The sequence below is a fragment of the Perca flavescens genome, chromosome 11, assembly GCF_004354835.1.
Source record: "Perca flavescens isolate YP-PL-M2 chromosome 11, PFLA_1.0, whole genome shotgun sequence".
Taxonomy (NCBI): Eukaryota; Metazoa; Chordata; class Actinopteri; order Perciformes; family Percidae; genus Perca; species Perca flavescens.
The window spans coordinates 12,881,150-12,903,976 of NC_041341.1; the positions used below are offsets into that span (position 1 = coordinate 12,881,150).

Genomic DNA, 22,827 nt, shown 5'->3' on the forward strand with positions numbered 1-22,827 from the left:
TGCTAAAATTTCACTCACTGTAGTTGTATCAAGGTGCCTCATTATAGTCAAAAGGCCCCCTGGAACCCATTCAAGGACCCCTGGGGGGTTCTCGGCCACCACTTTGAGAACTACTGCTTTAAGCCATAACAAAAACTTTTTATGTCAAACCTGCATAAATACAGATGTTAAAATCAGTCTTGATGTGTCGGCTAACGTGGACTTACAAGTTTAAGCTCTTTTTTTTCCTGCACGCTCACAGCAATGCATTATTATTCAGTGATGACTCATGTGTTTACAAAGGATGACAGTAATGTCCAGTTCAGACTGTTATTCAGTCTGCTTTACATGATAACCCAACCAGCAGTAAGGGCCATTCATCATCCGCTGTGTCACCCAGGGCAATAAAAGCAGCACGGCCATCCAGTTAAACAGACAATGCTCCATGGATTTACCATCAAAACATCAGACGGATTTATTAGTAACCATTTTTTATCTTCTCTCCTCCTCCCTCTGCACCCGCTCCTTTCATTTACACATTTGACATTGATGCTCTTTTCCCGACCATCTTAAACAGGAGTGCAACACTAGAATTTCAAAGTTTTTATTGCAATCAATATTAAGGAGTACAGGGGTCAAAGCAACAACGTCCAGAAGATAAATGTTGCAAATATTTCTGTTTCCCTGGAGTCACTATGTAATGATCCTCTCCCTCCCTTCTCCTTCCTCCCGGCAGAGCCCCACTTTATCTCAGCTTACGACATCGGCCTCTTTACCTTCTTCTTCCTGAGGGAGAACGCAGTGGAGCACGACTGCGGCAAGACAGTCTATTCCCGCGTGGCACGAGTCTGCAAGAACGACATCGGCGGGCGATTTCTCCTAGAGGACACCTGGACCACGTTCATGAAGGCGAGGCTCAACTGCTCCCGCTCCGGGGAGATTCCCTTCTACTACAATGAGCTGCAGAGCACCTTCTACCTGCCCGAGCAAGATCTCATCTATGGCATCTTCACGACCAATGTGTGAGTGCACACAAATGTATTACAGCACTGCACTTCTTTACACATGCATAAGAAGGTTTTTTTTTTTTTTTTTTTTTTTTTTAGCCATGAGGTTTCTGATGTAGGGAAATGGAAGCATACTTGACCATCTTTATAGTACTGATCTGTGGATATTACTGTGTCTAATGGCTGGAATGGAAAATCCCTGTACATGCAGCTGTGTTGTTTCCATGTTTTGAAGCACATGAACATTTTTGTTAGATGTTTAGTTGTAACATTACGGCTCCTCTTGCTCTTAATGCTCCACCTGTTGAATGCTGCGCTGCACTCTGATTTGGGGCTGGATATCTGCATGACAGCCACTTGTTCATCCATCTGCATTTTGTTTACAGATTTTTGCACTCCACTTCATTCATACCTACTCTGAAAAATAATTAGCCACACAGATGAACTGTAAGCTGCAATGTTGGCATGAAAATCTTCGGCTTCAGCTAAATTTAGCCTCGACAGTTGGCTGTTGACGTTAATGAGGTTTGGAAAAGGTTTTTGTTTTAGTACATACAATACTCTTCAGTATGGGAACACACGTGCCAGAGTTTCCGCTAAAAAAAAATTGGTGGCGGTCAATTTTCTGGTCAGATGGGAAAAGTTCCGGTCAAATATTTTCCGTGTTTATTGCGGTTAAAAACAGTTGATAGGCGGGCTGTACTGTATATAAAGAATAATTTCATCAAGGGTCGTGTGCAGACACGATAGATGTAGATTCATACTATTTTTATTGAAATGTAGGCTACTTGCTACAGGCAGAGAGGGTAAAATAATTAAATCAATGCACATAATTGTGCTGGTCTGAATTAATATAGGCCTTTTTTTTCCATTCGCTAGGCTGACAAAATAAAACAATACAAACTACTTTACAAACAAACTGGCGCGTAAAATTATCAAGTGTCGACTTGAATCAAAATAATTGTAAAGGAGCGTGTTTCTGCAACTGTTTTGATGCAGATCTGCAGGGAGAAGCCTCTCTCTGCTGGCACACTGGAGACGGGTTTTACGCATGCTACCTTGGCCAGTTTGACCCACTCTGGATAGATTTTACCGTTATAAGTAGGCTACCTCGCAGGCTGTTGAGAAAGTCAAGCCTCCATAACCGCGGAGAGCTGTCGTCATATGGCATCTCGATGTGCGTCGGTTAATGAGACGGGCTGTAGCTGGTGCCGACTCATCCTCACTGGCAATTTCTTGGCTTCATATACGTTAGACCGGCCGCTGCTTGGTGTTATGAAGTAATTCACAATCTTTCCCTGTTTCGCCAGGACCTGGGCTTTGACTTTCCCGCTTGCTTGTCGCCGTTTGTTGTAAATCTGCGCAAGTCTTCTGCATTCAATCAGAGCGAGAACGCGACATGTAGTTTTTCCTTAATCGCATACGCTACAGTCTAAAGTCATTTCTAAATGAAAAAAATATGATTGTTCATTGTTTTAATAGGACGAGAGATCAGAAAATCACTGTAGCCTATTTTAACACAATTCAAATTGTGCAGAGAGAATTATTTCCACCGGAGACTATTAGAATTTTCGGTTCATGAAACTCACACATACACACAAAACTCTTGAGTTTCAGCAAGTATTCTTCCTGGAAAATGGGAGTAGATGTTGATTCACATTCCTGTTAATAAAGGGATCTCAGTTCCCGGTAATCAACCCTAGTACAGATCCCTCCACAGTTTATTATATCTGTGAACACAGACATGCACACACAAATTATTTGTCAACCTTGTTAATTATTTAAAAGTATCACTTATTACTTATTTAAAAGGCTCTACTGCCACCTTTTTAATATTGCTCCTTTGTGAGCAGAAATCTATTAAACATTTCTTTTACATCCCACACATTTGCAATTACATACTTTCTTAAAGGGCTTAGATTAGATGATTAATTTGAATAAGCATGAGTGGTAACTGGATACAGTGTCTATATCCTGCATTTTCGCTATAATTTAAATTCAATAAAATAGCAGGGGGAATACAACAAATTGGGGAATGAAGGAGGGAATACTTTCAGACCAGTTAATCTTGAGTCTGCCATTTAGCCTCTGTTATGTATTTAGAGTGACAAAATATCTACACAAATGTAATTAGCTTTTGTTCATACACCACACAGGACAAACAGAGGACCAGACAGTCCTTAAACATCTGTCCATGCATTATTTTACTATACATTCCCATCACTGTTGAAAGAAGAAACAGCCCACAAAAACAAGCTGCAGCTGTGCTTAAGAGCCCTTTTTAACACCAACCAGAATATTATTGTGGGAACAGTGACAAACGCACACACATCAAAACACTTCTACTCCAACTTCTTTTAATTTAAACCTCAGATTTCATCACTTCATAAAGTTTGGTACTCCGACATTTTCCCACCTATACAGAGAGAGACAATTTTCCAGCGTTTAGAGCCGCCGCCGCCACCGCCTGCTGCTGCTAATGATCAGTTTGGATGCATGCAACTCTCAGCCGAGCTGGATATACAGACTGACTCACAGTCCCTGTGGTGTTTGATTGTTCCAGGTGGGGGTGTCACACACTTTATTACAGAGAGGAAACACTGAAAGCAAAAGTGTGGAGATCTGATCTCTTGTTATGCTTTTTATGGTATAATTGCAGCACATTTTTGCCTGATGAGAGGATGGCGGCTTTCACACCGTTTGGTCACGCTGTCCAACACCGTAGTCTGGAGCATGATGTCAACAAAGATATTGCTTATAATAATTACTCGGCAGATTGCCATGAGATCCATATAAATATGTGTGGTTCCCCAGGGAATATAACTAATTATGTTGGTGACCTCATGACCTTTTTATCTAGAGGCATCAGGTCAAACTTTCTCCAAAACTCTTTGGCCCGAGACTAATAGCAAAATGATATTCGTTGTGCATTTGGTCCCAACACTTTTATTTTGTGCGGTGTAATGAACATTGCAACCTCTGAGGTCCATTAGCACAAGACTGGAGTAAGAAATACAGTAGGAAAACTTGAAGGAATAGTTCAACGTTTTGGGAAATGTGCTTATTTCTTTCTTTCTGGAAGTTAGATGAGACGATCAATAACAGAAGTGAGACCCAATGCACATTACACGTTAATATCTTTGGCACACCTGACAAATTAGATTCCCTTCTTCAGATGTGTTCTGTGTTCTGTCAGGGGATAAGTTGAATCCTGCCTCTCACCTCGTGCTCCCTCACCTGTTAAGCTGCTGGTATTTACCACCACATGGCTGCTTTCCATCAGCCTGCAGCCATCTTTAGGGACAGAGCGAAAAAGAGAGCGAGGAATTGGTAAAGCGACAGAAAAAGGAAAGCCAGGGGGATAAAGAGAGAGGGAGGGAATGAGACGAGGTAATGAGAAAAATCAGTGAGCTCCAAGCTTTTGTCCATTGTCCTTTGTCTCCTATTTCCCTGCCCTTCCTTTCTGAAGCAGCTCGTTGGTCCTCCCTCCAAAACCGCCTCCCTCATCGGGGTTGGATATGTTAATGCAATCAACCACAAACACTGTCTCCATCTGTCTGGCCTAAATTGAACAGGTTCACAGCTGCTCCCAGGAGTTTGGGGCTGTAAAACATAGCAGGAAGACTTGGAACCAAGTACTTATCCTTTCTGTCTGCTCACAATGTGGGACAGGTCTCAATACTGTAGTGACCTCCTCTCTATTCCTGTTGCCCTTTCGATGTATCCAATGATGCTCCATAAATGACTAGGATGGCTTCTTAAATATTGTATTGCCCATCCATTGTCTTCCAATTGTTGGGGAAGTGATTTGACAATGAATCGCCAGGAAAAACACGCACATTTTGATTTTTAATTAAATGTTTAAAGCCAATTATCGAGCAAAAATTGTTCCAGTTGGTCAAATGTGAGGATTTTATTGTTTTCTGGGTTTTATTTCATTCTAAATTAAAGATCTTTTAGTTTAGTTGGACTAAACTCAACCCAAAAGCAATTTGAAGATTTAAGTATTTCTCACTATTTTCTTACATTTTACTGATTGAACAATTAAAGGTCTACTCCAGCAATTTAGTATCGCACCACCAGAAAGGTTAGGGACTTTGCATGATGCAGAATTTTTTCAAAAGACCCATCGAAGCAGCAGAAGCCGAGATATCTTCATTTTTTTGCCCCTTGTTTGCATCAAGCTCCACAAACACTGGCTCCTACACTTCCCATAATGCAAATCAATAGCAGCTCTTAGGTAGACCCCTTCCGCCTCATAAACACCCATGTTTCCACACCCCACGCTCTCTATTAGTAGTTTCAAAGTGCTAGTAAAAGTAACCCTTTTTTTTGTCATAGACGATAGCATCTAACTCTAGCAGAGTAGTGCTTCTCAAAAACTGATTTTGATGTTGAAAATCTGTGGAGTGCCCCTAATCAATCAGTCAAAAGAAAAAACATACAGCAGCAAATCAATCAGTGACAGAAATAATAATTCTGATCCTGCTTGAGATGAGTAGAGAGAGAGAGAGAGAAAAAAAAGAGGAAGGCAATAAGGAAGGAAATGATTCAGCTGTAATTTTATTGAGAGGTGCAGCAGCTAGCGGAGCCTGTCTAGCGGTTATGTAGTGGAGGGTTTTAGCATTCCATCAGAATAAGGACACTTAAGACCTCAGAGCATGGCCAGGTCTTTTAATTAACTCCAGGCCCTTATTGGCAGAGTCCTTCGCAGCAAGGGAGATTCTCCTGCTGAGATGTCTAACCTGTCATTACTAACTAATTATGAGCCTCCTTATCTATTCCTGGGTGACTTTACTGACCCATTCACTTCACTAGTTCTTTGAGAGCCACATATAGTATCTGAGAGGTTGAGGGCAGGATAAGGACTTCTGAAACAATTGGTCCCATTAATTGATTAGTATATAGTATATTATTCGACACATTTATGATATATGATTTATTGTAATTTATGAGGCAAAACTGCCAAAACATTTTGCTGGTTCCATCTTCTCAAATGTGAGGATTTTAAATGATGTTGTTAATTTAATGTTTTTGAACTGTTGCTCGGACAAAAAAAACAATTTAAAGACATCATCTTGGGCTCTGGGAACTTGTGAAGGACATTTTGATATGATAAATTAAAAACATTAGACTGGCTTTAGACCTCTGGATGACCACATCTTGATTTTTTTCAACAATTAAAATTATTTAGGTCTGCTGTTTTGCTAAGGTATAAGTGTTTACCTGGTTGGAGAAACAACTAATAATATCTAAACGGGATTAACCCTGAACCTGTTTGACCATCCTATGAGCACTTCTGATGGAGAATACGAGCGCCTTAAGTTGACTTACAAAAATAACTACTCTGAAATCATCAAATTTCTTTCATTATTGTGAAAAACATTATTGCTCCTAGCAAATGTGTTTGTGTCAACTGAAAATGACCCCCCTTTTCCAAACAGAAATAAGCTAATAACTTGAACTATAATGATGGCAGTCTGAAAAATGACTTTAAACAAAATGGCAATTCAGTCTGATTATTAGGCTAAATAATTATTAGTTGTAACCCTAATAAGAAGCCTTATGCTCACTCGGTATCATTAAATCTTTTCATGCATTTTAAAACTCACGTTGAGACACATGTATGTGCAACCTGACAATTGCACAGAAGACCTCTTAGGGATCCTAAAATCCCTCCAGTCCATAGCATATGAAAATGTGATGAGATCAGACTCGACGTGGGAGATAAATGATATGCTGGGCAGCCGACTGAAGCAAGCCACATAACTGTGCAATATTTCTGATTTTACACAACGGTCTTTTCCAGTCGCATCAACTTGCTGACATCAAATCTACCTTGAAATGAACTGCTACCCAGTGGAAGACCGGGCCTGATTGGAATACAATTATTTATTTATTAACTTTTTTTTTTGGGCCCTTCCACCTTTATTTGATAGGACAGCTAAGTGAGAAAGGGAGAGAGAGGGGGAAGACACGCAGGAAATCGTCACAGGTCAGACTCGAACCATGTACCCCTGCGTCAAGGCATAAACCTCTCAGTATGTGTGCGCCTGCTCTACCCACAGAGCCAACCCGGCCAAGATCTGAATACAGTTTGACAGAATCTGTTGCTTGTGTATCAACTTTTTTTTATCATTTCTGTCACAGATATTGTTTTTAATTTAACCCAATATTTGAACTTTGTTTGGTTTTCCTCACTTAGGGCCAGTTTGCATTTGAACAGAACTGGGCTTAGACTGAAAAAATACTTTAGTGATCAAATTTTCCATCTACGATGCTATTATACTCAGTGAACTGTGCACTTCTTTACAATAGCTCAATTCGAACACCTAGACTTTTGTGAAACCTACTGAACCTGTGGTGTTGCTTTATTGTTTAGTGTAGGTGTTGCTGACTCAGTCTGCCTCTGAATGTGACTGTTTTGGGCTAAAGTTGTTGCCTTTGCTGGCGTATTGTTGTGCAGGATAAAAATATGTATGGATACTCCTAGCAGCCTTGGTTCAATTTCTGGTCCCTGCAGCCATGTAGCTCTGCTGAGTGGGCTCTTTTGCTTTTCTGCTGCAACGCAGGTATTCGCTGAGGTTGAAACATTGGCCCTAATGTAGTTTTAGCTGTTCCTTTTTCACATGAAACGAGGTTAGATGCATTAGCTAAAAACCTGGGGTTTCAGCTGGATACAATGCATGTGCAAATCTATTTTGTTGTCAAATCAGTTTATTTAGGTAGCACATTAAAAACAAATGTTGACCAAAGTGCTTTTCAAGATAAGTTAAAAATACAATAATATAAATAAAGAAATATGTAAATGGCAGATAAGAAAGAAATATGGATACATGTAAGAATATTGCATATTGAACAGCAAACCACTAAACAATAAAGACATAATATGACAGATCATGTAGTGATAACAACCAAAAAGCTAAGGAAAAAGAAAGGGAAGCTCATATACAGCAACATCAGGGCATCTTGTTTAAATGTGCAGTAACAACTATACCAGCCTCCAGCCTAAAGAGATAAGATTATAGACTGAGATGTACATCAGCCACTTGTGTTTACCAGACAGAATCAGGTGTTCTGATCTACTGATTGTGACTTGCACGAGGCTGAACAGCCAGGCTGAGTGAGGAGTTTATTATCTTTCTAATACCTCTTTTGGGGGGCTGAACTGAGCTACACATCCAATCGCTTCTGTCCTGTCAACTGCAGCAACGTGCCCTGGGTATCAGGCCGGCCGACAGTGGTGAAACAAGCATTCCGTTCCTTTACTTGAAGAATAAGGCTGGCGTTGTTTTTAAATTGTTATTGTCAACAAATCTTGTGAAAAGACCAAAACCAACTATGTATTAATCCCTCGCTCAGTACTTTCCGACTTCTCTTCTTAAACCCATTGGTCCCTTTTTGAATACATGAATCATAAATTAAAAAGAACTGGCCAAAAAAGTCCTTTTTAACAGCTGTGTACTCAGTGGTGTAGTCTACGTGATACGCAGTTATATGCAGTATACCCACTAAGAAATCTCCAGGATTTCCATATACCCACTTAAAAATTAAGTTAAGTGGAAATTAAGTCTTTGACGCTCAGAATTTCCCTGGGGGAGGACACCCAGACCCCACCCCCCCAAAGTCCCATTCTGGCCCATACATACAGTACAGGCCAAAGGTTTGGACACACCTTCTCATTCAATGAGTTTCCTTTTTATTTTCATGACTATTTACATTGTAGATTCTCACTGAAGGAATATGAATAAACACATATGGAATTATGTACTTAACAAAAAAGTGTGAAATAACTGAAAACATGTCTTATATTTTAGATTCTTCAAAGTAGCCACCCTTTGCTTTTTTATTAATAAGGGAAAAAATTCCACTAATTAACCCTGACAAAGCACACCTGTGAAGTGAAAACCATTTCAGGTGACTACCTCATGAAGCTCATTGAGAGAACACCAAGGGTTTGCAGAGTTATCAAAAAAAGCAAAGGGTGGCTACTTTGAAGAATCTAAAATATACTGTAAGACATGTTTTCAGTTATTTCACACTTTTTTGTTAAGTACATAATTCCATATGTGTTCATTCATAGTTTTGATGCCTTCAGTGAGAATCTACAATGTAAATAGTCATGAAAATAAAGAAACACATTGAATGAGAAGGTGTGTCCAAACTTTTGGCCTGTACTGTATACATATACAGTACAGTATACCCACTACAATACATTAGACTACACCACTGTGTGTACTGAAGTTTTTAAATGTTGCTCAAACTCAGGGACTATTTTCAGCTGTGGATTATTCCACATTTGGTGCACATTTGGAGTATATCGTACGGGGGCCGACAGGGGCAAACGTACTGCAACTTAAGAAAACACATGCAACGGAAGTTCTCCAGGCCTCTAGGGGGAGCGTTAAGTGGAACAGCTTGATTTTTGATCCCACAGGGGGGTTAATGAAGATGTTTTCTTAATTTCGTAATTCTTAATGTCTATTTGCATGTGGGTTTTTTTAGTTGCCATGCGTTTGTAAGCCACCATAATTTGGCGCAGCAAGATGGTGTATGTGGGATTTACTCAAAATAAACTACACTGTTTATGTCCGTGATAATGAAGGAACATGTCACCCTGTACAACAATGTGGCTCATTTATGTATTTTTAATAGTTTTTGGACAACAATGGAGCCCTTCGGCACAGAGCGATGTGTCAGGCTTTGGATATACACCCAATACTTGTTAGTAGGATCAGTTCATTTATGGTGTTGGTCTTTTTATGGAATTTGTCGACAATAACAAAAAAGTAGACTATCACCTGCCTTATTCTTTAAGTAAAACTAAGAATACCACCGTGCTTAAATACTCTAAAAGTGTTCTATAAAGAGACATATTGTGGGATTATCATCACAGATGCATTCATTAGTTGGCAGCATTTTAATGTTATACCTGGCTGGGGGTGGAGAATTTGGTTAACAACATGGGATATGAGGAGTTGATAAAAGGGTGATGAATTCTGTAAAACATTATGACAGGAAATCAAGAAGCATTTCAGAAGGCAACCAGTGACAGGATCAGGCTGTTGGGATGAGATGAATCACTTGAAGAAGGAGCTTCACTCATAAGTGATCATCATCGTGGTGCAGGGCCTCGGAGAGCGGCAGCAAACAGCATAGCAGATGTCAAACAGCTTTTCAATCACTTTCCCAGGCTTTTAAGCAGACTCAAAACATATGGGTTGCATCCATTAGTGTGATAGACTGTGTTCCTTTCAGTGCTCCATTTCGCACTGTTCTCCTGGCATTATCTGCAGCAACTCACTGTCAAAGTAGAGATCTCAAATAATGTGGGTGCAGTGTCAGGCTTTCTGTAGTAAAGTTTGGCTTTAATGCAAGCTATAGCTACAGTTCAACCACAAAGCCACAGTTTAACTTTTATTTCAAACTTTGTGTTTGTGTGTTTGAGTGTGAAAAGTGTTGTGGCTGCCGCTCACTTATTGCAGCTCATTTGCCTGTGGTTTTCTTCCAGTTGGGTTTTGGTTACTGCTGGTTCACCACAGCACTCACTCAGCTTCACACTCTTTGTTTCTGCCTCCCTGTCACTCTCGTCTCCACCAGAGCTTTTGCAAAAAAGAAGAGGAAAAAGTAATTTTGACTGAACACTGGTGGCTGTTCTCCTCTGCAGCCTGCGAGTCAGTCAATGAGCCACCTGTTTGGTCTCCCCCGTTTTTTAGCCAGAGCTCATTTGGAGCTGCACAGCACTTTTTACAACCTCTGCGGTATTGACGGAACACATTAGCTTCATCACCGTCCTGAACTGGATCTCTGAGAAAGTAGTGTTCAAAACAAAAATCAACAAAAGCAATCTCAAGCAGAAACATTCTAGTGGTAGAAATAAGGATATTACACCCAGAGGAGGATAATCCACAGAAAAAAGGAATGAAGACCTTTTCTTAAAAATGAGTTTATACAGTATTAAGACTTTTGATTTGATGCATTTTGTGTCATAATTGACACTTCTTCCCAGAGTGTGCAGATGTCGTCAACATACTGCCGGGATTAGTGCAATTTCCAATTTTCCAGTGAAAGCTAATTTTCCAGTGAAATTGATGTGAGTAAAGATAAAGCTCAGATTAATAATAATAAATTGAGTTTTTGAGCATAGATTATCTTCATATATTATTCCCAGAAGTCAAGAATATAAATCCTTGCACAATCCATAAATCTGTTCTGATCTAGAAGCATATAAAGAGGTGCTCCTTGATCTTAGATCTTACACCATAATCATCAAATGTATAACTTTTTCTTCTGTTTCAAAAGTAATCCAGTGATTGTTGTCTGTACGTCCATGGTTACAGTGCAAACAGAAACTGCTTGTAGCTAATCCAGCATGACTTTTCATGGTTTAAATGAAAACCATTTGAGGCTAAAATGAATTCCCTGTGTGCATCGCCCAAAGTATTAAAGGTACAATATGTAACATTTCTGCTTTAAAATGTCTAAAAACGACCATACCTATGTTATATATTTTTATGAGTTGTGTTCTTACACTATCCCAAATGTTTCCACCAAATCTGTTATTTTATTTTCAGACACGGCACGTTTCCTTTAGTCGCCCGTCAGTGGCGTCATATAACCTTTCACCCTCCAGTTACTCTAACTTCCGTCAGAACACTGGCACCAAGATGATAATTGTAAATCATACAATGTCACAGAAAAAAAAAAGAAAATACTGCTTTTTTTTTGCCATACAGCATCATTTTGTGATTAATTACATCCCACTTTTAGAGACCTTCTCTATTTTGTAAGTTCAATATAGATACCGGCTTAACGTTACTACAATGTGCTAACGTTGATGCTAATGCTTTGTGGGTAACACTATGAAGTTACAACATCGTTCAACACGCTAATAAAATTATTTTTAGTATGACTGTTTCGACCACAGCTAACAGGACTGAGCTAACCCACGAATAACTTCACTAGTAACATTAACGTTAGCTGTATAGATAGACGATTAATCTAATGCTAATGTAGCCAAAGTAGCACACGCTAACGGCAGTTTAATTAAACGTTGGGAATATCAGACCCAGCACCGAGTCACAACAGCGGCCATCCATAGCGGCAGCTACATGTCCGTAGCGCTACCGGTGTATGTGCCGAAAATCTCCTCCCTGCCGAATTTCTCACCCCTTCGCGTTTAGCTGTCTTTACGGTTAGCTAAATTAACCCGACAAAAGGTGGGTTAAGCACCAAAACGAAAAGTTAAGATTACTGAAAAGTGAAGGGGAGATAATTCCGGGCAGCTGGGAGATGTTCTGCTGCTGCACAACAGGCATCGAACGTCCTGGACGCTGTCGCAGAGATTTCCCCGACAATCCCCACCCACACCCGTCTCTCAGCCTCGTTTAGTAGCTAGCTAGCGTTACAACAAACCCCGTCCGCCCCGGTGTTGAAACCATCCAAAAGGTGACATTGATATGTGAAATATTTTGTGTTTTAGCTGCTGGCTACTGTTAGCTTGCTGGCTCACTAGCTAAATGGTCAGCTACAAATAAAAATCTAATCAAGAAAAACGTAATTATGTTGGGGAAACTGCAGCTATTTTATTACAATAACATGAATAAACGTTACCAAACGTAACCTGAATAAACTTGAATGGGTAAACTCGTCCGTGAACAGATGCATTCTAACCATTGACATATGATTCTAGCCGGCAGCGAAGGTGTTTAACACTAAAAACTCCCATAATTCCACGCAACTTCACAATGTCATCAAAAGTCCAGTTTTACCGTCCATTGTTTTGGTTGAGAGACCCCTAGCGGCAGAAAGTTACATATTGTACGTTTAAAGGATCTGTAGTGGCGAAAACAATCCATGAAAAATAGATTTGTTTTTTTGCTTTACATTTTCTGACATTACCAAGGCCCAGAATGTCCCATCAAAATTGTTTTTATATACCTAAGAACACAGACACTCTCCTCTACCATACCCAATCCATGGGCATACAGGTACAGGTTTTTTTCCCCTTCAGACAATTAAAATTAAGGGATGGAAATGGCATTTCTGAACTGTAAATAAATACACAGTATGACATGCCCGACTAACAGAAGACAATTAAAATTAAGGGATGGAAAACTGAGTAAAAGCAGCCCAAGGGTTGATAACAACAGATTTAGGCCTCACCAAAGCCATTAAGCAAACCCTAGGATGCAGATTTTTCAGCAAGTAGCAGCTTTTACTGATTTATTCTTCACCCAAGGTAACAAAACGACTCACAAAGCACCATGAGGTCCTTACAATAGTCTTTATTTCTCTGTTTCGCTGTCTGAGTCTCTCTCTCTCTCTCTCTGTGTCTCATGCAGTTTCTTTGTTGCTCTCGCACTATAATGTTATCACTTACTATTTTCTAACTGATGGTTTATCAGCATCCCACAAGCCATGCCAAGGCAGCAGGCTGTTTACTGGGTAGTAAAAAGTCTTAGTGTTGCTGGGTGTAAGGGGAAAGGGGGAAAACAGTCAGCAGTAGCAGGCAGTTAAGAAACTCATTACCTTGCAGCACATTATGGCCGAAGAGCGTCAGGATAATAACTTTACTCACACTGCCAGTTTAGCCGGGGTTTACTCTCGAATGTGACACCCCTGAGGCAGCTGTGTGTGTGTGTGTGTTTGCACGTAATCTGTGCAACTGCCTCCTTTATCCTCAGCTTAATACTGTCCCCATTCACTGTGCAGCGCTGATAGCATAGCTTAGCCTCCAGCAAGCAAGCCAGCGACGTAGCGCCTGTTCAGTGCAGGTATAAATGATAGGATTTCCATTAAGGGGATGGAACACATTACAAAATGGCTTTATTACACAGCTGGGCACTGCTGATATCTGATATGGCTTCACATTTACTGCCAACATGTAAACTGTTATGAATATTATTGTTGAAATAATTTTTTTTTACCCTCTCTCTCTCTCTCTCTCTCTCTCTCTCTCCATCCCTTCCTGTAATTGTTCTCCTCTCTGCTTCCTGCTATCTTCCCCTTGCTGTCTTGTCCTCCCTATCCATCTCTCTATAAAGCAACAGTATAGCAGCATCTGCGGTGTGTGCCTTCAACCTGAGCGCCATCACCCAGACCTTCAACGGGCCCTTCCGCTCCCAGGAGAACCCTCGCTCCACCTGGCTTCCCACAACCAACCCCATCCACAACTTCCAGGTTAGTTTAACTACTTCCATACAAGACTGATACCAGCTAAATCAATCCATGTTAGCAACAAAAAAAAACATCTTATTTTGCAAAGGTGTTGCTTGTAATGTAAGAGACAGAGAGGCAACAATAAGTCAATTTGTTATATAGCCCGAAATCACACATTTGTCTCAAAAAACCTTTGAATCTTTACCACATACAATAACCTCTACCTTTTTGATTTGGATACAGAGCATGTTTACAGTCCGGTCCATCACCTCCAGGAATTAGTAATGTGATTACAAAAAAAACATCTAACTGGAAGAATGCTTGCCAATTTTACTAATGACTGCAGTTTTCTGCAAAAGAATAATCAAATTCAGAACAAAGTCAAATTCAAATCGAGCCTCAATCCCAACAAAAATGAATTTCCATGTAACTACTGTGGAAATTACTTTTTTTTTTCAAGAACATGTCTTCTCAGGTAGTTCTTGTTCCCATGCTGTATGACTCCAATGAAAACTCTCTAAATGAGATCTTTTTAATTTAGAAAAACTGAATCTGGTATCTAAAACCACTTGGTTTCTAGAGGTTGCTTGTGGAGCTACACAGCATGGTTGGAAACAATTTGGTAACCTTATAGACTGAATTCATCTGCAAGACCCTGAAGTCTCTATTTCAAAAGGAAAATTATGAAATATGAAAAAATATTAATATTTGTAGATATTGTATTATTATTATTATTATTATATATATTTCATTTTAAAATTAAAAAAAATCATGCTATATTTCCAAAACCATTTAACACTTTAAACATCATCCAAAAATGGAAGTTACCGACAAATCTTGATTATCAAATTATTTATTATATTGAGTCCTAAAGAATGAGCAGAAGCTGCAAACCACAGCTGAGCCGTGCAACCCAACACGGCATTCACAAGGCTTTCTTTTCATAGTTATTCTTCTGCAGTGTTTCATGTAATTGCTGTGTTGTTGCTGTGGTCACATCACATTCACATTGTAGTTTTGTTCCCCAGAAAAAAAGTTGAAATTACTGAGAATCGAATTAAGAATTTAAACAATCTAACCAGACATGGTATATTGATTTCTTAAATCCAATGACTGGGTGTGTGAGGTACTTCTTCATTGTTTTTTAGTTGTTTTTTTTCTTGCATTCTCTCTCCCTTTTTCATTTTCATGTGCCATCCCACATTTGTACATCCTCACCCTTCACTCCCCCCATTTCCTTTCCTCTCCAGTGTGGGACGATAGATGACGAGGGTCCCAACGAGGGCTTGACGGAGCGCAGCCTGCAGGACGCCCAGCGGCTCTACCTGATGAACGACGTGGTCCAGCCGGAGTCTGTTGATCCGCTGGTCATGCAGGATGACGTTCGCTTCTCCAACCTGGTCGTGGACATTGTTCAGGGAATGGACACCCTCTACCATGTTATGTACATCAGCACAGGTTAGTTAAAGGAACTTATTCACAGTAATCCCCAGAGTTAGACAAGTCGATACATACCCTTCTCATCTCTGTGCGTGTCGTAACTCTGTCTGACGCCCCCAGCGCTAGCTAAGCCTAGCACAGATCCTGGAGGTAACCGGTTCCAACTAGCCTACTGCTCTGAATAAGTGACAAAATAAGGCCAACATTTTCCTATTTACATGTTTTGATTTGTATAGTCGCAGGGTGTACAAATAACAAGGTCATATGATATACCTCCTTGACTGCAGTGGCTACCAGCAGTGCTTTGTAAAAGAAAAGTCTGTTTTCATCTGTTGTGATTCTTTTTGTTTGCATTCTTAGCTTTATTTTGACACGTGGTTGTACACCATCATTTTAGATAGGTGCAAATTCTGTGCTAGGCTTAGCTAGCGCTGGGGGCGTCAGACAGTTCCAACACGCACGGAGATGAGAAGGGTATGTATCAACTTGTCTAACTCTGGGGGTTACAGTGAATAAGCTAAAGTCCCAATAAGGCGGCGTGTTCCTTTAAGGAGGAGAAAGGAACAACAAAACTATTACTTATTTTTGCAAAGCTCACATTACGCAGCGGTAGCTTGGTCTGTAGGGACTTGGCTTGGGAACCGGAGGGTCCAAGTACAGACTGTGGACTGGTAGCTGGAGAGGTGCCAGTTCACCTCCTGGTGGCACCGAACCCACAACTGCTCAGGGCGCCTTTAATGGGCAGCCCTCTCACTCTGAAATCTCCCCATTAGTGCATGTATAAGTCCTCTTTGGGCACGTGTGCGAGTGTGAAATGTAATCCCCCCCCCTGGGGATCAATAAAGTATCTCAAAAATAAATAAATATATGAAGTAGAAACATACCTTATCTCAAATATATAACATCAAAAAGAAAAATCAAGTAGGGAAGTTAATTTTAATTTACCTGTATACAAGATAGATTGTTATTTCTTCTCATCCTTTTTGTCCAATCAGAATATGGCACCATCTTAAAGGCACTGGCTACGCCCAACAAGAACCTACAAGGTTGTTATTTGGAGGAGATGGAGCTTTTCCCAACGGGGGTGCGAGAACCAATCCTGAGCTTGCAGATCCTGCACAGCGACAGGTCGCTCTTCGTTGGGCTTAACAACCGAGTCCTAAAGATCCCACTGGAGAGGTGCTCCACCTACAAAACTGAGATGTGAGTACTGCCCAACATTTTCACATCTAGTGGAAAATTGTATCCAGCATGATCATACTACGTATCTAAGCTATCAAAGGAAAACCCAACTTAGCCATTCATAAATTTGATATAGAGAGAATGTTGAAAATACGAACTAGGAACCTATAAGGAAAAGAAAATCTATGATGTAGGTGTAAAGAAACAAAACATGACTTAGGCCAACAGTGAGAGGGAGATTTACATTAAAATCGTAAAAATTCAGCAGGCTTATGGACATTATAGACATGTCATAATTGAGTATGTAGTACATAGTGTACATTGATGCAATGTTTCTTACATAAGTTCAACCACTGGAGTACTGTCCAGCGTCTGTGTGCTCAGTGCTGCCACGTGTGGTTGGAAAGTATAATAGAGTTACAACAGGCCATGCTTCTGCAACAGTCAGCATTGTTGCAGAACTGAACAAAATGCTGCATCTTTTTAATAAGTAGAATCATGGTCCTGGATCACGGCTAGTGATCTAATGAATGAGGCATCTGGTGGCCTTGTGGTTAACATACTGGGACTGCAGCGTCCCTGGTTTGTTGCAATTCATTCCTCCCCTCTCTTTCTTCTCATTTCCTGTTACTTCTGTATTGTCTGCTCTGATTGTTGTTAGATGTCTCAGAGTTCAACTACAAGAATGAAATAATGAGCCATGTGAGGGACAATAACCTCTTTCTGAAAGCAGCAGCACGACACAGTGTACATTTTATTGTTCATTTTATGCATTTTGGCACTGGATTCATTTGAACCTGGTTGGTCCTCTATTGGAGGTAATTATCTGTCCTCAACTAGGATGAATGTCTGGAAGACCTCGCCTATAATCATTAAAGTCTGTATGGAACCAGACAAATGACTGGGGCGGCATCTGCTCACTAGAGGAAATTAATTTGTTGTGCTGGGTTGTTTTTTAGTAATGAAGTTTCGCATAATACAGAGAGAGCGCTGTGACTTTTTTCAGAGGACAAATAAAAAGTGTGGATGAAGATAGCTCATACACTGCCAGAGAAGTTTCTCTGAAGGCGCGTTTGTGTGTGTGTGAGAGAGAGCTACAAAGCCACAGAGAGAAAGAGAGAGCTCTGCCATCTCCAGCTTCAGGTTATTCATGTGAAAATCTACGTCTCGAAGGTGAGCGAGGGGAGAAAAGCTCACTGGCTGTTTGTCCAACTTTCTGTATCTCATCAGTGCTCTCAATCAGCCGGCCACCTCATTCCTTCAAAGTCAACTTCATTTTAGCATACAAATGGCTCAATGCTATTTTCACTGTGTGTGTGTGTGTGGCAGTCTACTCGGTGTGATTTGTGTGTGGGTTGGTGCTTGGATGAGTTCTCATATGTGCGCTGCCTGATGAGTCAGCTCGCTATTTCTACTAAATCCAAACTCCTAGACACATGGGAGCAGACACACTCACACCACCACCACCAGCAAGGGAAACCATTGCATTTAATAAGATGTGGGTGAGATATGCATGGTGAGAGAGACACAGAGAGGAACTGGAAGAGAGAGAAAAGCCAAATGAAATACAGATACAGAGAAAAAAGCAGTGCAAGCAGCCAGAGTCCTATTTAAGACACAATGGGGTGAAACGATAAGAAGAGTGGGCTTTAAGGACACCAGGAGAGGGGGGAGCAGGGGGTGAGATACTGTAGGACAGACTGCGATATTCTGCTCACCTCTGTGGTTCACTCACTCATACTATCTTACAAATCCACTGCAGTCAACCTGTGTGTCATCGTGACACCTGAGCCCGTCTGGAGAGACTCGAGTAGCAGAAAGTAGAAAAGGGCAGATGGGTGACGATGAGTCAGGAAATTTAGGAGTCAAAGGAGGCAAGGTAGTTAGCTAATGCATGGGAATATGACTTCAGCTAATATTTACATTAACAGTTAATCTGTTGATTAGTGAAAAATGCATATCGCAATTTGCGAGAGCCAACAGTGACAATTTATAAAACAGGGTGTAAAGGCTCAGTAAAAACAGGTTTGAACCCAAAAGCTTGACTCTGGTACTAATAAAAGTTCTGGGAGGACCTCTAGCTCACCCGGTAAAGCATGTGCCCCATGTGAGTCCTTGGCAGCGACCAAATGAGTTTGAATCCGACCCGCTGCCCTTTGCTGCATGTCATCCCCTCTTTCTCTCCACTTTCCTGTAATTTTCCAGCTGCTCTATGATACAGCAAAAAAAGCCCTGAAATATAATCTTAAAAAAATTAAAATAAAGTTCCAGTTTACTCAAGGTCAAAAGCAGGCAGGCAGGGAATATAAGGCCAACTTATCCGATGGGGGATCAGTTGTGCAAGCAGGTGTCCAAAAGCAGGGGTCACAATAGGCAAAACTCAGGCAAGCCGAGAAAATAGCTGTAGTGCCTGGGCAGGAGGAGGAATGAATGGAAGGAGTGGCAGGATCTGAAACGACAGCAGAGTTAGTACATGGCATGGGAAAGGAGCAGAGAGCAGAAATAGGCTGACATTGTGACCCAGAAAAAAGCAGAAAATTCTCACATTTGAAAAGATAGTTTTTCAAGTAAGGAGCTTGTTTTACTGTTCAACCACATACACATTTATCATAGCAGACAGCCATTAGCCAAGAAAAATTATTATTATTATTTGTGTTGATAGATATTGAGGTTTGAAAGGGGAAGACTGGCTTTGCTGGCTTTTGCCTGTGTTCCAACATTTTGTCGATCTTTGTATTTAACCATCTCTGACTGTGGAATATCGGCCTTGTCTTTACTGGAAATGTTAACTATGGGTACTAAGGCAAGGAGAAAGTTTCAAAAAGAAGAATTTGACATGGTACACTTCTACAGCTTTCACTGCCCTTGTTGCTGAATTTGAGTCTTGTTTAGGGCTCACAGAGCTTTCTTTCACTATTATACATGACCATGGACAACAGACAACTTAACCAAGTGTGTTATGGAGCTGGAAAGCATTTGCACCTACCTATGCATGAAATCTAAAGCGGCTGATCTTGAGGAAACACAGCAGGAGGCAACATTTTTGAATTATTGACCAACTGGAATCTGTTGAGGGGGCTCTCCCACAGCCAACAGTTTTTCTCTAAGATGCTTGTCAGGACCTTCAAGACAAAAGCTTAAATCCACTCCAGAAATATAATCGGGCTCACCATTACACAGCTCCTAAACCTGGTCCCAATGTGGCCAGTATTGCTACGTCTGCAGTAGGGCTGAAACGATTCCTTGCGTAACTCGAATAATTTGATTACTAAAAATCCTTGATGCAAAATGATTTGCCTCGAAGCTTCATTTAATTAATGTTACCAACGTTGTTTTGCTCACGGTGTTTCCGCATGGAGGATTATTACTGTCGCACACCGGGCTGGTGTGCGACAGTAATAATGCCATGAAGACTGATTACAAAATGACAAAAGAGCGTAAGGGGCTAAGAGAAGAGACAGGCTGGAAAAAACGATAGAAAGTGTCCAATGTTTGGAATCAGTTCAAACCTAATTAAAACGAAAACTCTGTACAGTGCGTCTACTGCAAAATCGAACTAGCTTACCACAATAACAGCACAACGTCAATGCTTCAGCATCTCAACAGAAAACATCAACTTAATCCTCCATTCCACGAAGTGGACCCGACAAAAGTAAATCACAAAGCTTGTAGTTCTGAAAGTTAAGTTGCACAACTTAAGGTAATGTTTATGTATGTTTAATGTATGCCATAGTTTGAGGTTGTTATTGCATTTCAGAAAATGTTTTCTTTAAAAACAATGTAATATGGCACTTAAATGCACTTAATATGTTTATTGTTTTTGAGAGATGATATTGTAAGCAATTTAGGCAATAAATATTTAGCTTTTTCTGAAAATTAAACCAAACTATTTTATATTATTGCTCTTATTGCTCTCGGTCAGTCTGCAGCTGTACCAGATTAAAAACTTGTTGAATCAGGGCTTGCAAACCTTGGAAACTGGAGTATCACACATACCATGCTGTATTTGCATACATAAATATTACACTCCAAGATTAACAATTTAACACAATTTCTTGGAAAAGCTGCTGTGAATTTATTCCTTTTTGGACAAATTAATCAAAAAAAACTGCATGAGATGCTCAGGAGATTGGGTTACGCGTTACGCTACTGGGAAAAGTACTGTAATTGCAGTAACTTGATGTACCACATTACCACCCAGCTCCAGTCATGCACTTTTTATTTTTTCTTTCTTGTTTTTGTTACATTTCCTGTCCACCGTTCTGGGTTTTCACTGTTCAGACTGCTTAAAAAAGACCCATCTGCCATCCTCCTTCTTTATCTGAACACACTCCCAGTCATTGTACTGCTGACTGAATGAGACATTTTCCTCATCTCCTCTGCAGTGTGTGGTCGTCCCATTCACATACAGCTATGCATCCATTCACGCACTGATAACAGCTGAATATACTCAGATGGTTTTATAGCTGACAGCGGCTCATCTGCACCCACACATGCTGCTTTTCCCAATCTCACACGTACACACACATTCATATAAACAGGGAAAAATGGCAGCATTTACAGTACTGTGATGTGACGGGCGTCACAGCAACACAAAAGGTCATTTATATATAACATATCCAATTTGTTAGAAAAATATCAGGCTGTTAATGGCATAATGGATGGACTGTGGCTGTACAGTAGGTGAATAAAGTAGGTGTGCATGTTTGTATTTGGTGTTTTTGTTATTTTTATTCAAATTTTTATTAGGAACACATTGGTGCACAACAAATATGCATCTTTTTCTGATTTAAAGAAAAAATAAAATAAATAATATACGTAGAAAAGAATGGAATGACATACTTAAACATAATTGTAAATCCAGAAAGAAAAAAGAATTTGGTTATACAAGTGGACACAATAATTAAAATAGTGAAAAAGTGCAGATGTGCTTCTCCATTGTTTTCAAACTTGTTGCTGGATCTTTTTCCCATATTTCTGAGTGTAGTGATTTTTCCTTCCTTTTCCCATTTATCTTTTATATAAATCATGTCCTCTTCACTTAACTCCTTCAACTTGTTCTACAATTTTGAGATATTCCTGCGACCTGGGTCCGACTTGTAACTCATTAAGAAGACCTTCAGAATACCTGGATTTGTCTTATCTATGTCCGCCTTTTTATCACTTTCTCAGTATAATGTCTAAGTTGCAAAAACCTTTTTTGTTAAGCCATAGTAGACTTTTAAATCCTGAAAATGTCTTAGTGCTCCATCTTTGTAGAGGTCACTCTACCGTTTTCAGCCCATTTTTTAAATCTTGCATCTGTTCTGATGGGTATGAAATCTGAAATCATAATCTATCCATCTCATCATAAGGTTGATGAGCTCCTGGGACCTGTGATCTTTTAGCACCTGATACCATTTTGAGTGATGACATTATCCATGGATTGGAAACCCACACACGTTTAATTAAGACAGTATTACCAATCACAGCTTGAAGAGGAATATCGCTGGATATACTGTATTCTATTTCCTTCCACTTTGCTGTGTAGGATGGATTGCATATATCAACAAGATTTTTTATCTGTGCTGCTCTATAGTAATCTTTTATATTTGGGAGGGAGAGACCTCCATTTTCCTTGGATAGCTGAAGTGTCTTAAACCTTATCCGAGGTTTCTTCCAATGCCAAATAAATCTGAAAATTACTCTATCCAGATCCTCAGTGGAGGCAGGAATTTCTCTCTAGCCATCGTTGTGGAATTATTTTCGACCCCCTCCTCTGCTATACCACGTATGTTCTCCCTTCTTGACCGACCCTCCTGATCAGTCAGCCTGGCCTCCTGTTTCTCCTGTAGTTTCAGCATCTCTGACATTGCATCTTCCACCACGTGCACTCTCACTCTTTCAGAGATCTGTTTTTCGGCCTTGTCGACTCTGCTGTTGGTTGTTTTAATGTCCTCTTTACTTTCTCAGGAGAGCACCGCTGTTTTCCTGGCGAAAGTCTCTCAGTTCTTTATCTAGTATCGTTTGTAAATCAGCCATGAAGTCAGTTACCTGTTTTGATGATTCCTCAAGTTCA

General features: G+C 40.2%; 1 protein-coding gene across 3 annotated transcripts in view; it reads left to right on the forward strand.

The window, feature by feature from the left end:
* Positions 1-22,827, forward strand: part of sema5ba (sema domain, seven thrombospondin repeats (type 1 and type 1-like), transmembrane domain (TM) and short cytoplasmic domain, (semaphorin) 5Ba) — a 180,273-nt gene that overhangs the window by 125,150 nt on the left and 32,296 nt on the right. For all 3 annotated transcript variants that reach the window (XM_028590629.1, XM_028590632.1, XM_028590631.1), the window contains 4 exons: positions 716-1,001; positions 14,033-14,168; positions 15,398-15,605; positions 16,583-16,790. In XM_028590629.1, the coding sequence (XP_028446430.1) occupies positions 716-1,001; positions 14,033-14,168; positions 15,398-15,605; positions 16,583-16,790 (838 nt within the window). The remainder of the gene's footprint in view (positions 1-715; positions 1,002-14,032; positions 14,169-15,397; positions 15,606-16,582; positions 16,791-22,827) is intronic.